The sequence below is a fragment of the Equus quagga genome, chromosome 13 (genome assembly GCF_021613505.1).
Source record: "Equus quagga isolate Etosha38 chromosome 13, UCLA_HA_Equagga_1.0, whole genome shotgun sequence".
NCBI lineage: Eukaryota > Metazoa > Chordata > Mammalia > Perissodactyla > Equidae > Equus > Equus quagga.
The window spans coordinates 42,707,378-42,724,119 of record NC_060279.1 but is presented as its reverse complement, the minus strand read 5'-3'; the positions used below and the strand labels follow the sequence as shown (position 1 = coordinate 42,724,119).

The following is a 16,742-nucleotide window of genomic DNA, read 5'->3' as shown; positions in this document are numbered from 1 at the left end:
GGAAGTGTCATGATTGACTCTCTACCTAATAATTGCAAAGTAATTCATTTTCTTCATTGGGAACCTTTCATTTGGTATTGGCAATTCAGAGATTATCACAACATTTTTACTTTTGTTTTTGAGGAAGATTAGCCCTGAGCTAACATCTGCTGCCAATCCTCCTCTTTTTGCTGAGGAAGATTGGCCCTGAGCGAACATCCGTGCCCATCTTCCTCTACTTTATATGTGGGACACCAACCAGAGCATGGCTTGCCAAGAGGTGCCATGTCTACACCAGGGATCCGAACCAGTGAACCCTGGGCCGCCGAAGCAGATCGTGCGCACTTAACCGCTGCGCCACCGGGCCAGCCCCCAGAACATTTTTAAATAGCTGCAGTATCTGATTCTGTTTCCATGAAGTCCCACAAGAACAAATACTCTCTCAGTTAAATCCTTCATGGTATTTTAGAAAGAGATAGAGAGACAGAAAGGAAATTTTGGGGTTTTTTCCCATAATTTATACATAGGCGTGTATAGCTCTTGATTAAAGAGGTTTCTTTTTAGTTTTGTGCTATAACTTCCAAAATGGATGCTTCTGCTTGTTGTAGTTTTAAATCAACATCCAATAAGTGATTTAACAAAATTACCTGCCTACTAAGATTAAGTAATTTTATCTTCTTTTGATGGCATGAGAAAAGAAAAACAAGGCAAACTTTAACAGTTTTGAAAATAATATGATCTCCTTCTTGTTGATATCTACAGAAGGAGCTAATAGGAAGACCACTCACTTTTATGAAGCCATTTTGATAAAGATTGAAACAGTGAAACTACAAAGTCCTACCCAAATGAGGCTATCGACTGAGCTGTCTCAGCATGTCCAGTATCAAAACTACACCCACAGGTTTTTTTGTTTGTTTCCATGGTGTCTTTTTCTTGGTTTATCAAAGGATTTAGGAACAAAGATTTTAAGAAGAGGTGAAGTTCCTAGAAGCACTGTTAATTTGTGTGTCTCCTTCTTTTTTTACACTCAAAATATTAAATGTTTCTAGTTCCTATGTTTTGGGAACATCCAAATATGCCAATGCTTTCCAAAATACTTTGAGGTCCTTGGACAGAGGCCATTGTAATGACACTGTACTAAGTATTTGACAAAGGGCTTATTCTTAAGGGGGATATGTAGTACAAGCATATATTACTGCTATATTAATATCATGTCACAGTGAAGGACTCTGCAGCCTCTTAAATATAAAAGAATATTGCCACATTTGGTTCCAGCGAACACTATTGTGCTATTCTGAAATCCACAGCACAGAAATTATAAGACATCCGCTCATAAACAGAAAGCAAATCACTATTCAGCATTTTCTGCTCTACTTCCTGCCAATTTCAGATAATTAAAACTTTTTTTAAACCGTTTATTCTATTCTGCTTTAATTCTGCTTCCTTCACCAAAAAAGAAAGATTTAGAAATCAAAACTGTGTATATAATAGTAACAAATCTTTGCCCTTTTTTCCTTCTTATCCCATGATATTAACTTTCTTCGTTATTGCAGACCTCAGGATATCATTGTGTTTGTAATTGGAGGAGCCACCTATGAAGAGGCTCTAACAGTTTATAACCTGAACCGTACCACTCCTGGAGTGAGGATTGTCCTGGGAGGAACCACGGTGCACAACACGAAAAGGTAAGAGAGAACGTTCAGTCCTACAACTCTGTCCCCTTTCCCAGAGATTAAAGCTTAAATTCCCTTAAAGTAGGAAAGGTAAGGTCAGTGCTGACCAAACTGCTGTACGCCAAAATGCATCAGTTCATAGAATAATGTAGAGTTTATGTGAGATGAAGGATCTATACTCCCTTAGGTTCATAAATCACTTAATTAGGTCAGAGACCCGGAGAGTAAGGACCGAATGGCCCTATTAACAATTCATGTTTCCTATGTTCAAAGAAGGAGAAATCTAATAGCCACAAACTGGCACTTAGAAAATACCTGAACATCAAGGTATTGAATTCTGTGGGTTTTTCTATTTTGTTGATTAATTACATTTCATTCAGAAGTATTTAGTAGGGGCCGGCCCTGTGGCCGAGTGGTTAAGTTTGCACTTTCAGCTTCTGCGGTCCAGGGTTTCATGCATTAGGATCCTGGGCACGGACACGGCACGGCTCCTCAAGCTGTGCTGAGGCGGCGTCCCACATAGCACAACCAGAAGGACCTACAACTAGAATATACAACTGTATCCTTGGGGCTTTGGGGAGAAGAAGAAAAAAAGAAGAAGATTGGCAGCAATGTAGCTCAGGTGCCAATCTTTAAAAAGAAAAAAGTATTTAGTAAGAAGAATGCAAAGATAAATAAGATAAAAATCCTACCTCAAGTAAGTCGTTGTCTATTAGGAAAGATAAATATAAAAAAACAAGAAAATAAGTGCCTAGAGAGACAGGAAAAAGAGCCATGGATTCTCAAAGTGGTTAAAAGAAATGAGCAAATGTTTCATGGAGAAGGTTGTGTATAAGCTGAGGCTTGGGTGGAAAATGGACATATGGAGGGAGAGCACATTCTAGGCAGTTAACCACATGAAGACGTTATGGCAAGCTGTAGGCAACATGCACAGAAGAAGAATAGCAAGTAGTCAACTAGCTAGAATGTGTGTAATAAGTGAAAAGTTGATTGAATGCCATAATTGTGGAAGGCCTTAAATTCTAAGCTGAGGAATTTCTACTTTGTTGTGTAGAAAATGAGGAATTGTTGAAAGCTTTTAAGCAATAAAATTACAAGAGGGTCACAAAATTTTAGGCAGATTAATTTGGAAGCTAAGAGTAGGAAAACAGAGGAGGAGACTAGAGAACCATAGCATGATAGTTGAATTTAATGATTGGGGACCCTGAGAGATCCATGCTGAGCCATGTATACATAGATACATTGAGAGTCATTAGAGATGTTTGTGTACTTTTTCACTTTGTATTATTATTTGGCTTTTTAATATAAATTTTTCCCTTTATTATGGAAATAGTATATACTTATTCCAAAATTTTTTTAATTCAGAAAATATAAAGAGGAAAAAAAACCTCCCATAATCTAACCACTGTTACATTTTGATCTTTTCAGACTTTTTTTTCTAAGCCTGTATAAACATGTATGTGAAGGTATGGACAGAAAGGGATCTCATTGTACATTCTGTTTTATAACCTGCACTTTGCAGTCTATCATGTAAACATCTCTTAGAGTTAAATATATAATCATTCATTCACTAAACAAATATTAATTGAATTGTAAGATTGCCTGGGTTTGAATCCTGACTTTCCCTCTTACTATTTTCATGAACTTAGGCAAATTGCTTAACCTGTGTCAGTTTCCGGAGCACATTGGCCATATATATATTTCTTTTATGAATTGCCAGTTCATATTCTTTGCCCATTTTGAAATTGGGGTATTCCGTTTTCTTCCTAAAATGTTTAAGAATTATATCTGTTTAATGAGGGATATTGACCTTTTGTCCGTTATATATTTTGCAGATCTTTTTCCTGTATTTGATGTTTTGTTTTATATTATTTGTAGTTTTTTGTTGTATAAAAGTTTTATTTTATTTTATTTCATTTTTTACTTTTATATGGGCAAAGCTACCAGTGATTTCTGCCTTTGGTGTCATGCTTAGAAAGTTCTTTCCCAGCCAAGATTATGTAAATACTAACTTCTATTTTTTCCATTATTTTTAGGACTTATATTTAAAGTTATATCTTAATAACCTGTCAATTTTATTTTGGTGTAAATTGTGCAGTAAAGTTTCCTTTTATAACTTTTACAGAAATATTCCATACACATACTTCATTACATACAGAAAAGTATACAAATGAATAGCACACACCTCAATGAAATATCACAAAATGAATGCATCTATGTAACTACCATCCAGATCAAGTAATAGAATGTTACCAGCACCTCCAGAAGCCTCTCTTACGCGTCATGCCTCCTCCTTGTCACAACTCCACACAAAGTAATCACTATTATGACTTCTTTTACCATAGATTACTTTTACCTCTCCTTAAAAGATGCTTGTTGAATGAATGAAGAAACAGAGGTTAAAATTAGTCTTTTTCTACCTTTCTCACAAATAATACGAGGATCTTAGAATGATCCTTAGAAAGATCTCTAATCACCTTCCTACCAATTTACAAGCCATTATTGACTAGCATTTTGGTTCCACTTTATTTTTATAATCCTCAAATTAATCATTATTATTATTTTCAATAGTCAATATTTGTTTAGATTTGCCCACGTATTTGCCCTTTTCTGCCCCGCTCTCTTGTCCTGGCTCTTCTTTCTGATCCAATTGTATTCTTACTAAAGAACATTCTTTAGTAGTTCTTTCAGCTATTCATCAGCTTTCTTTCATCCTGGCCCTTTTTACTGATCCAGTTGTCTTCTTATGAAAGAATGTCCTTTAGCAGCTTGTCAGCTGATGTTTTTGTCTAAAAATATCTTATTTAGTTAACTTTAGAATTTCAGATTGATAGTTGTTTCTCAGCACTTAAAAGTCAGAATACAATGGAATACTATTTTCAGTTGTTGCTGTTAAGACGTCTACTCTCAATATAATTGGTTTTCATTTGTAGGCAATGTTTTCTTCTCTGATTCTTTTAAGATTATTTTTTGTCTTTGGTGTGTTTGTTTCAGTATCATGTATCTAAATGTGGTTTTAGTTTTATTTATTCTACTTGATAAGAAAATTCATGTTTGGCATAATTTCTGGAGATTTTCCAGTCATTATTTCTTTGAATATTGCCTCTTTTCTGTGTCCTCTGTTCTCCCCTTCTGGAACTCCTATGAGCTACATGTTAGACCTTCATCTGTTCTTGTTTCTTAACCTCTCATTTATATTATCTGTTATCTCTGTGTTCTGCCTTCTGTGTAATTTTTTCAGATCAGTATTCCAGTTCGATAATTTTCTCTTCAGCTATTTCTAATCTGTGTTTAATTTGTCCATTCAGTTTTTAATTTCAAAGACTATATTTTCATGCCTATACCTTCTATTTGCTTCTTTTTCAAATTTTCCTGATGTTTTTATTAATTTCTTCTTTCCTCATGTTTTCAAATCCTTCATTTTTCTTTAACCATATTAATTCTATAATCTGAACTACTTAGAAGTCTAATTCTGCTGTTGTGTCTCCTGACATTAGCTCATGATGAATCATTTCCACATGTGTTCTGTAATTTTGGATTCTGAGTTATATTAAACAACATTTTATCTGTGGGACTCTTGAGGGGCCTATGTTGAAAGTATATCTCTTCTGCATAGTTTTTCTTTCATTTAGGCCAGGTACCCAAAGAGTATTATCAGTTTGGAAGTATTTTTTAATGTTAATTTCTATACTAAAGGGTTTCTGAGCCATGCAGAGCCATATCAGTTTATTTTCAAGTTTCCTTGTTATCTCCCTGTGCAAACAGAAGATTTTTGGATTTTTTATTCCATCTTTTCAGTGAGGGCCTCCACATTATGCAGAAGACTCAATTATAATTTCCTTTCTTACTGAGGCCTAAGCCCTGTCTGCTGACCCTCTGTGGCTGTTAAAATACAGTGCCCTTGTTTATGAACATTGGCACATCCCTGTTGGGTAGTCACAGCATCAGTTTATACTTATCAAGCTAAGATTTTGGTTCCCTTTGTTTGATGACTCTTGGAGATTTTCCTTAGTTTCTTAAGAGCTTAACTATTCATTTAAAAGGAGATTTGTCATTTTTTATCCATCATTTCTATGTTTTTTATTGCAAGAGAATTTTTGCCTTATCTGGTCTGCTTTAATTCCAGAAATGGAAGTGTCAGTGTAGTTATGATCTTGGGAGAGTATAAAATCATAGTGACATTATGTGAAATTTAATTTGAAAACTATTAGTTGATATTATTTGGAAGGGTAGCCCTGCATCCTAAAATGTCAGACTGAGGCTTTTGTACCTAATTCAGTAATCAATGTGGTACCATTGAATATTGTTGAGCACAGGAGTGACATAATACTATTATAAGCATTTTTTTTTTCAAGTTTCTCCCTTTGCTCCTGCTGCTAATAAAAATGATAATCATAGTTAATATTTATTGAGCATCTAGTATATGCTGCGGACTGTAGTAAGTACTTTACATAGTCATTTAATCCTTATGTAAAGTATGTACTATTATTAACTCCACTATATATGGAAACCGAGTCACAGAAAGGTTAAATAACTTGCCCAAGTAATGATTAATAAGAGAGAGTGCCACAACTGGAAGCCAGCATCCATGCTTTTAATCACTATGCATTTCCTTCCTAAGTGTCACTTGAATGCCTGATACTGTATTGTTCTCTAAATAATATTTAGTAATTTAAGGTTCAAAAAGTTTTCTTTATTACTTGATAGCCATATAGGATTTTATTTTCTTAATCTAAATGAATTCTCTCAGGTATGTATGTATAATTATGTGCTTTTAAATAGGTTTTAATATCAGGATTCAAAAAAACTAATTGACCCCTAAATAATCCTTCTGAGAGATAATATTTCCCGCTGAGTATTTGTAGCCCCATGGCCAGTGCCTAAGAACTGTAGCATCTTCTCTTTAACTTGAAATATTAGAGTTTAAAACTAAACATCTATATCTCAATTTTAAAAATGTGTTGGATTCAGGGGTGGGCCCTGTGGCTGAGTGGTTGAGTTCGCCCGCTGTGCTTCAGTGGCCCAGGGTTTCACCGGTTCAAATCCTGGGCACAGACTCATCAAGCCATGCTGAGGTGGCATCCCACATGCCACAACTAGAACGACCCACAACTAAAAGTACACCAACTATGTACCGGGGGACTTTGGGACGAAAAAGGAAAAATAAAATCTTTTAAAAAAAAATGTGTTGGATTTAGATAGATAGATTAGCAAAGATTTTTATATATTTCTTTGTAATTTTGTCATATTACATACAAACAAAAATGCATATATTTTCAGATGTGTTTGGCTAATTAATAGTACTGTGAATAAAACTGCATTTTACTATTAAAAATTTTTTTTTAATTATTGGGTTTTTTTTTGAGGAAGATTACCCCTGAGCTAGCATCTGCTGCCAGTCCTCTTTTTGCTGAGGAAGACTGGCCCTGAGCTAACATCCGTGCCCATTTTCTCCACTTTATATGTAGGACGCCTACCACAGCATGGCTTGCCAAGCAGTGCCATGTCCGCACCAGGGATCTGAACCAGCAAACCCCGGGCTGCCAAAGTGGAACGTGTGCACTTAACCGCTGTGCCACTGGGTGGGCCCTAAAAATTTTTTTTAAAAACTAAACCTAGGTTTTTCCTTAAATTAGTGTCTCAGTTCCTGAGAAGATAATCTTTTATGTAAAATTAAGAACATAAGGCAGCTTTGCAAAAGCTTTAGACTAGATTCTTCCAAGTAGCCAGCTTTGGTATTTCTTTGTCTGACCTAACCGTATGCTAAGCAGTACACTGAATTACTTTTGAGCGGATATTCTTGGCAATAGAAGGCTCAATAAAATCTTCAACGAGATTGTTCACTGTCCCCTGACCAATGAAACTTTTAGAAAAGGGAGTTGCTATGGTAATTGCCAACCCGCAAAAATTTTAGTTAATGTTTGCAAAACATAAATGATCCAATATCAAGTTTTTATAATTTACTTTCATAAATATACCCTTGAGCCAGTAAGTAAATAGTGAAATTTATCACTATCTGTGAGAAGAGTGGGAGTTTTATTTCAGAGAGCAGTTATTGTAAAGGCTTAAGTAGGTGAAAGCAACATAGTTTCAGCTTTTAGTGGAAAGGCTCAATACTCATGATGAATGTGGGCTACCTTGGGTATTACTAGTGTGTTGAGTATGTTCACAACTCTTAATCCTAGATTCTCAGTAAGTGGAAAAGTTAATATTTTTTTAAATCAGTTTTATACCTGAATATAGTATAGCTGCTGTGAACTAGCCATAAAAACCTTGATATGGGGGAGAAAAAGCTGAGTAATTTGTTTCTATGAATTTTAGGGTTTAATTTTTGTGGGAAGTTTGTTTGTGCAATTTCCTATGTGATACATAGGTTATTTCTTAAGGAAAAGTCCTAAGCAATATGTGACAAAGACACAGCTGTGACCTCAGGAGCGCTACAGCACAGAAGAAGTATTTTGAGAGAATATGGCAATCGGGAACAGAATATACTTTTAGATGTGCCCTGATAAGTACACTCTTTTATACTTGGAATCATGTAGAATATGGCATGGGCTGCCCCACAAGGATTTGGCTTAGTGGCTGTCCCAATGAATAGGAAAGAAATCATCTTGGAGCTGGCACTTGATGTGCTGATATAGAAGCAACTATCCTTCCAGAGTGGGAAATGCCTAATGCAGGATATCTCTGAGACACAGGTCACTTGATTTCGCTGATCTCTTAAATAAAATCTGAGATCACTACAGATTTATTCTGTAATCAGATTCCAGCACCACCACTTACTAGTTTATGATTTGGAGCAAGATACTGAATGTAATAGGTAGGTAGGTCAAAATTGGTCTCCTGCATCCTAGAAAATTATGTGTACCCTTACCTCTTAGATAGCAATTTTAACAACTTCATCCTGGGATACCTTCTATTTCTAAAGTACAGTGAAGTTGGCTTTACTGTGAATTGAAATAAAATCTTAGTTGTAGACAATACCAAAAAATAAAGAATAGGAAGCAATTCTTTCCTTCCCTCCCTGGTATATTTCCAGAAATGAATGTAAATTTTGGTGATCTCTCACCTGGGCCTGTTTATAAGTAAGTTTCATCTTAAGCCAGAAGGTGCCTGAAGATATATGTCCCTTAGATTTTAAAAGGAAATATACATTAGTTGAATCTGAAATTCAACTTGCCATTCAAAGTTATAATTTAAGCTGCTCTTTCTTAAGTACCTTATTTCTTTAAAACAGTTCTTTTGTGACAATATTTTTCACTGATTCAATCACTGGTGACAATGAAGCAGAGTTCTACAGGCCTTCTGGAGTTATATGATTTGTTTCTATAGCGCCTGCTCTGATCAAGTGCAGTTGTAGTTAATCTTTGTTCAGATTAAACACTATTTAAAATAGAAGGTGTGTATTTGCTACTAAGACACCAAGGAACTTTGCAGAAGCTAATTATCTCCTTAGCAACATTCTTAATAAAATTGCCTTCTGAGTAAAGAGAGGCTGTCAATATTTTCTTCTCTCTCCATAGCCAAATGAAGTTTACTATGAATTTTGTATTGTTTTCTCTTCTTCTTTTGTACATAATGAAATACAAAGAAATGAAAGATAATAACCAATCACAGGGACCTCTTTAAAGGCATAACTTTCATGCTTTTTGAAGGCAGAGAACCTGCCTTGAAAAAGGTTCTGGGTAGTGGATTCAGACCTGGACATACGCAAGGGCGTGCCCAAGCAATCAGTCTATCATGTCTCTGGCAGCCGTGCAGGTTTGCAGTGTGCAGGCTGTCATCTCCTGTCTCCAGGTTTGCCCTTCTTATGGAATTACTTCCCTCTCTTACTACTTCCCTGTTTGTTTGTCTCTGTCATACTGGCCTAATATATCCTCAGTTGGGGGAAATAAGTCAAATTTCAACTTCTAAGAATTATAGATGACATGAGTTATTCTATAGCACCACAGATATTTTCACCAACATCTGTGTGGAACACTCAGAAGTCATATTTCCCTGGTTATGAGTTCTAGAATAGATAAATATTTATTGTACAAATGAGAACAGCATAAAGTCAATAGTTCTTTCACTCATTCAGCAAATGTTTACAGAGCATTGGGATACTTCCACGAATTAAACAAAGATCCTAACCCTCATGAAGCTTACATTTTAATGCAGAGGAAGACAGAAATAAATAACAAACTTAATAAATAAGAAAATCAGAAGGTAATAAATGCTATGGGAGAATAAAGCAGAGCAGGGTAAAGGGAAATCAGCAGTACATGGGGGCAGCAGGGGTAAGTCACACTACTCAGTATGGTGTCAGAAAAGGCCTCATTAAGAAGAGATTTGAGCAGAGACTTGCAGGAGGTGAAGGAGTGAGCCAAACTGACAGGGAGAAGAGCATCCCAGGCACAGCAAGAGCTGTGTCCTAAGGCAGATCATGCAGTGTGTCCAAGGAGACTGGAGAGCCTGGGGTGGAATGAGCAAGAGGAAAAGTAAAGGGAAATGCAGTAGAGAGGGATCTGGGGCCTGACGGTGGAGGACCTAGACTGCTGGAGGACTGGTTTTCACTGTGAGTTAGCATTGTAGGATTTAGGTTCTTTTTTTTTTTTTTTTTTTTTGCTGAGGAAGATTCGCCCTGAACTAACATCTGTTGCCAATCTTCCTCTTGTTTTCTATGTGAGCCACCACGACAGCATGGCCACTGACAGATGAGTGGTGTAGGTCCCTGCTCAGGAACTGAACCTGGGCCGCTGAAGTGGAGCATGCTGAACTTAACCGCTAGGCCACCAGGGCTGGCCTGGGTTTGGGGTTATTTTTAACAGCTGTAACATACCATACAATTCACCTCTTTAAAGTATACGATTCACTGGTTTTTAGTATATTTACAGATAGTGCAACCATCACCACAGTCAATTTTAGAACATTTTCATCAGCTCAGAAAGAATTCCTCTCCCCCTTAGCCCTAAGCAACTGCTCATCTACTTTCTGTCTCTATAGATTTCCCTGTTCTGGACATTTCATATAAAATATATAGTCTTTTGTGAGTGGTTTTCTTTACTTAGTATAATGTTTTCAAGGTTCATCTATGTTGTAGCCTATCTCAATACTTCATTATTTTTTACAACTGAATAATATTTTCATTGTATGCATATACCATATTTTGTTTATCCGTTTGTCAGTGATGGACATTTGAGTTGTTTCTACCTATGGCTGTTATGAATAATGCTGCTATAAACATTTGTGTACACCTTCTTGTGTGTATTGTAGAGTTTTGAGCAGAACCATGACATGTGACATATTTTAGCAGGATCACCCTGGCTATCAAAGCTAATGTGAATTAGGAGAAGTATTATTTCTCTTAAATGTTCAAAATGAACGGAGCCATTATTCTAGTTGTGCTTCTGAAGCACATGATCCTACTTTGCATATAAATGAGCATCTTGGTTCGCATTTTGAGCTGGCTTGTATCACTTCATAAGTCACTCAATATTAAAGAGTTCTAGTCCCTGCTGGCAGCAAGTGACACTTGAGTTAGGTATGTGAGCTGAGAGGCCAAGAACCAGACCCAGATGAATGGAATTGTTCTCACAATAGAAGAAATCCCTCTGTCTTCTTGGAATTCAGGATAGAAGTGGAGGAGAAAAGGAAGCTAAGGTGAATGTATTAGCCAACGGTGCTGCCCGTTGCCTGAGCCCCGCCTGAGCTGTAGGTGAAGAGGGCGTTTTAGCCACAAGTGCTGTCACTTCAGTACTTCTTAAGACTTTTGACAAGGAGGAAGATGTATCCTGCTAGAAGGTAACCCCAGATCAACAATCCCCTTACTGTCAGATTCCCTTTCATGCCAAAAATACTGACTACATATAGTAGGTTCTCTGTAATACTACTGGATTCAGTTAAAGCCTCATTAGCTATAAGCCTGCACAATAGTTAATGGTCCCATTTTTCAATTCTTTTCTCTCTAACTGGCCAAGATAGATGAAGAAAAATAGGCGTTTTCCCCCTAAGTAACTTATCCTCATTGTAATAAAAAAATTAAATATAAAAGTAAAAATCGTTTATGATACGACAACGCAGCTAACCACTGTTAATATTTTGGTGTACTTCCTCCTAAACTTTTTTTTCTTTGCCTAATGGTTTTTGAGTTTTGTTTGTTTTATGTTTTGTTTTTGACGTAATTAAAATCACATTGTCTATACAATTTTACACTTGTTTTTCTCACTTTTAATTATATCGAGAACATTTTCCATGTTACTAAAAACTATTTAAAATAATCTTAATGGCTATATAATGTCAATTTTAAGAATGTGTCTATTTAACCGTTGATATTGGCCATTTAGATTGTTTACAGTTTTTTATTTGATATAATACTGCAATAAATGTCTTGTATGTTGATAAACTCTTGTCCCATCTCTGATTATTTCCTTAAGATTAATGTGCAGTGAGGCAGTCTCAAATATTGCTAGTAGAAGTGTAAATTGGTATAACTTTTCTGGAAAACAATTTGATATTATGTATTCAAAGGTATGGGGTCTTGTTATTGTTGAGGTTTTTGTTAGCTTCTTGATTTTTAGGAAGCCCTGGCTCAGATGATGGAACTGTTCTGTATCTTGATTGAGGAAATGGTTACACAACTATATGCATTTGTTAAAATCATCAAATGATAGCCTTAAGAGCCAGCCCAGGTGGCCTAGTGGTTAAGTTTGGCATGCTCCGCTTCAGCAGGCCAGGTTGGGTTCCTGCACAACGACCTACACCACTTATCTGTCAGTGGCCATGCTCTGGCCGTGGCTCACATACAAAAAAAGGAGGAAGATTGGCAACTGATGTTAGCTCAGGGCAAATCTTCCTCAGGGGAAATAAAATGATACCCTTAAAATGGTTAAGTTTTATTGTCTATGAATTGTATCTCAATAAAAAAAATAAAATTTTTAGGGGCTGGCCCCATAGCTGGGTGGTTGAGTTCACACGCTCTTCTTCGGCAGCCTGGGGTTTATCAGTTGAGATCCTGAGCACGGACCTACACACCACTCATCAAGCCATGCTGTGGCAGCATCCCACATAGATGAACTAGAATGACCTTCAACTAGGATGTACAGCTATGCACTGGGGCTTTGGGGAGAAAAAGAAAAAAGAGGAAGATTGGCAACAGATGTTAGCTCAGGGCCAATCTTCCTCACCAAAAATACAATAAAATTTTTAAAAACAAAGCACTATAGTACAAAACTAACACTTTTTCCTTGCTATAGTCAGGAAGATAAAAAGATAATTAAAAAAGGAATAGTTTTCTCACTATGTAATTCAGTGTTATTTAATGCCATGCCTTAGAACCACCTGATATTAGCTGGTATTGAGTCATGTGCTTTGAGAAACACCGATCGTAGCAATTCCTAGGAGGGAGGTTATGATGATACTAAGAACTAAAATGTATTTAGCACATACTATGTGCTAGACACTGTTGTAATACTTTATACCTGTGCTATCCATATCCAGTAAAGTAGCCAGTAGCCACATGTAACTATTGAGCACCTGAAATGTGACCAGTCCAATTTGAGGTGTGCTACAAGTCTAAAATACATATTGGATTTCAAAGACTTAGTACCCAAAAAAGTGTAAAATATCTCATTAATAATTTTTTAAAGTTGATAATACTTGGGATATATGGGTCAAATCAAATATGCTATTAAAATTAATTTTACCTATTTCTTTTTCCCTTTTTTTTTTTTTTATTTTTTTTTAAAGATTTTATTTTTTTCCTTTTTCTCCCCAAAGCCCCCCGGTACATAGTTGTGTATTCTTCGTTGTGGGTTCTTCTAGTTGTGGCATGTGGGACGCTGCCTCAGCGTGGTCTGATGAGCAGTGCCATGTCCGCGCCCAGGACTCGAACCAACGAAACACTGGGCCGCCTGCTGCGGAGCGCGCGAACTTAACCACTCGGCCACGGGGCCAGCCCCTTCTTTTTCCCTTTTTAACGTGGTTGCCAGAACATTTAAAATTACGTGGCAGCTCACATTTGTAACTTGCTTTACATTTCTATTGCATAGGGCTGCTTTACCCATTCAATTTTGTTTAATTCTCATAATGACCCAATGTGGTAGATATATTTATTATTGTCAATAACCTCAGTTTTCAAATGAGGAGATTGAGGTTTAGAGACGTTAAGTACCTTGTCCGAAGTCACAGAGCTAATAAGTGGCAAAGCTGGAATTGAACTCAGAGACCTTGTTTCCAGTCTGGGGACCTGAAGCACTCAGTTGAAATAATATATTAGGAATATTTATCCAGCTATGATTTTTTTTAAATCTCTTGCTTATAAATTTATAAGGTAGGCAAAATATGTTTTTGCCAAATGGACAATTTGTGAAGCTTTCTTCCTACTAAGAAATATTGTAAGCCAAAGCAGGAAAAAATAGTACAAAAGTGAGGAATCATTTAGTTTTGTTTTAAGATTTTTGTCATCCAAAGATAATTAAGAATAAGATTTAAGACAGTGTTAGTCTTAGAATAAAAACTATGAACTTGATAAATTAGTGGCAGCTGTTAGTTTCGTCACTACCTGAGATGATGCCTAAGTGTTGATAATCATTCTGACAATCAGTGATGTTAGTGGTTTTTGTAGAGTACAGTTTGGCGCTTAGAAAACAGTTGGCATTTTGAATTTCTGTACGTAAATTTGAAGCTGGGAGGGGGCTGATTCATATTATCAACAGGTACTTTATAGATTTGTACCTAAACAAGTAACACTAGAAACTTGGACCTTCTCCTGTAACCACAAGTTGGTTCGATCTCTGAATTATTTACAGAAAAATTAGGATCCTGTGACAGAATTTGCATTTCAAAGGAAGAGGAATCTAGAGGACATTCTTCTTCATTTATGGGTATTTCAGGATCAGTTTTAAAACTGTTGAAATCACCACCATCTTTGTAGAGATTTTAGGGGGAGTTTGCTTTCCTCCTGTGACCAAAGTGGCAGACACCACTTTGCAAGAGCTATGATGGAGTGTGTCACCTATCACTGACAGCACTGACTGACTGCTGATTATGTGTAAGGTTCTGTGCTAAGTACTAGAAAGATGAAGACATGTTCTATATCTTTTAAGAATCTCAATGTCCAATGGCAAAATAGGCATGTAAATGAATAACTCTAATAAGATGCTTTTTTAAAAAACCGGATTTAATCCAAGATTCAAATATGGGTATGTCCCCCGATCCCAACTTATTAGTGCACTGGAGCATATTTTTTTTAAATTAAAAATAGCTTTCCATCACAAAATTTAAATACAGCTAAGCAAAAAAGAAGATAAAATATTTACACTGCCACCATCCCAGCATAGGAAATGTCAACATTTTGATGTATAGCCTTTTAGACCTTTTTCTATTAATGTATACATGTATATTTTTAAGTAAGAGAATATACTGTACGTGTACTTTCAGTGAAAGTACTTATATATGTCATTTTTAATGCCTGAGTAGCATTCTGTTATCTATACCACAATTTATTTAACCAATTCTCAGTTTTTTGTTCACTGAACAAATACTTATTGAGTACCTACTTTATTCTAGGAACTATCCTGAGACTAGATATACAGTGGTGAACAAAACCAAACAGTATAATAAACATTTTGTATAAATCTTTCCACACTTGTCCAACTGTTCACTTGGAATAATAATAAGTGAGCATATACTACAAGCCAGACAGTCTGCTGACTCCATTACATTTATCGTCTCATTTAATCTTCGTGATTCAAGAGATAATATTGCTGTGATCCCAATTTTCAAGTGAAGAAACTGGAACATGGAAAAATTAAGTAATTTGCCTTAGATCATATAGCAAGGGAAGTGCAAAACTGGAATTCAAGCTCAAAGTTGTATGATCCTAGATTCTATGTGCCACTAGCAATGTTGAGATGAAATTACTGCATCAGAGAAAATAAACACTTCTAAAATGCTAAATTACTAATTTGCCAGGCAGAAAAATTTTACCAGTTTATACCTTCAGACCACGCCCATGCCAAGACTGAGGTTTGCTGCTCCTGATTCTTAAAAATAAACTTAGGGGCTGGCCCCGTGGCGGAGTGGTTAAGTTCGCGCGCTCCACTGCAGGCAGCCCAGTGTTTCATTGGTTCGAATCCTGGGCACAGACGTGGCACTGCTCATCAAACCACGCTGAGGCAGCGCCCCACGTGCCACAACTAGAAGGACCCACAACGAAGAATATACAACTATGTACCGGGGGGCTTTGGGGAGAAAAAGGAAAAAAATAAAACCTTTTAAAAATAAATAAACTTAAATTTAAAAATCATCAATTTGTATGGAGAAGGTTGGTTAAAAAACAGTTTGCTTCAACTTCAATGTAGAGAAAGAGGAAAGAAGCAGATAAACAGTGTGAAGCTAAAAGAAGAGACCAGTAAATGAGAGAGACAGAAATGGGAACAAGAAAGTCAGAGGGGTAGATACTGTCTGGTTTCAAAGCATCCTCCGGTTCTAGATTTCAGGCCTTGATGAGGCACTGATCTTCTGACATTGGTTCAGTGATAGAGCCCACCCCGTCTAGTACGCTTTTTTCTTTTGCTTAAGCTAGATTGGATGGATTTATGTTTCTCGCAGCTAGAATGTTGCGTTTTGGAAAATGTTATCTCTTACAAATTTATAGGATATGCCTTTTTGTGTAGTATGTGAGGCTCAATACAGTATTTGCATAGTTGTTTCAGGATTTGTCAGTTAAACAATAAAAACTTAAAAATGAAAGGAAGAGCTCAAAAATGATAACTCTATGTAGTGACACAAAAGTGACTCGTTTACTTCATTTCCTATATTATCTACATTTCTGTTTTTTAATGATCAGAAAAAAATGTTCCACAAATTTTAAAAAGTCATCAACCTGATGCCACTGGGCTTATCAAGTAGTAAAGTATCTAGTTGATTATCCTCAGCACAGCCCTGAGTTGTCTTTTCTCTGCCAAGACTGTATTACCCTCGCCAGTTAAATGATGCATCCCTCAGAACGTATCTTCTTTCACTAGGATTATCATGAGAGCTTCTGGGATCGAATGGAAGCTATTTGTAAATCACCTTTTGGTACCCTTTGATCTTTTAAGAGGCAGT

General features: G+C 36.4%; 1 protein-coding gene across 3 annotated transcripts in view; it reads left to right on the top strand.

The window, feature by feature from the left end:
* Window positions 1–16,742, top strand: part of VPS45 (vacuolar protein sorting 45 homolog) — a 60,805-nt gene that overhangs the window by 34,411 nt on the left and 9,652 nt on the right. Inside the window, exons 14-15 of one of the 3 annotated variants that reach the window (XM_046684222.1) lie at window positions 1,533–1,664; window positions 11,265–11,878. In XM_046684222.1, the coding sequence (XP_046540178.1) occupies window positions 1,533–1,664; window positions 11,265–11,298 (166 nt within the window). In that variant the 3' untranslated portion in view covers window positions 11,299–11,878. Of the gene's footprint in view, window positions 1–741; window positions 1,492–1,532; window positions 1,665–11,264; window positions 11,879–16,742 lie in introns of those variants that run through there. The other 2 variants (XM_046684221.1, XM_046684223.1) reach the window with 2 other exon arrangements.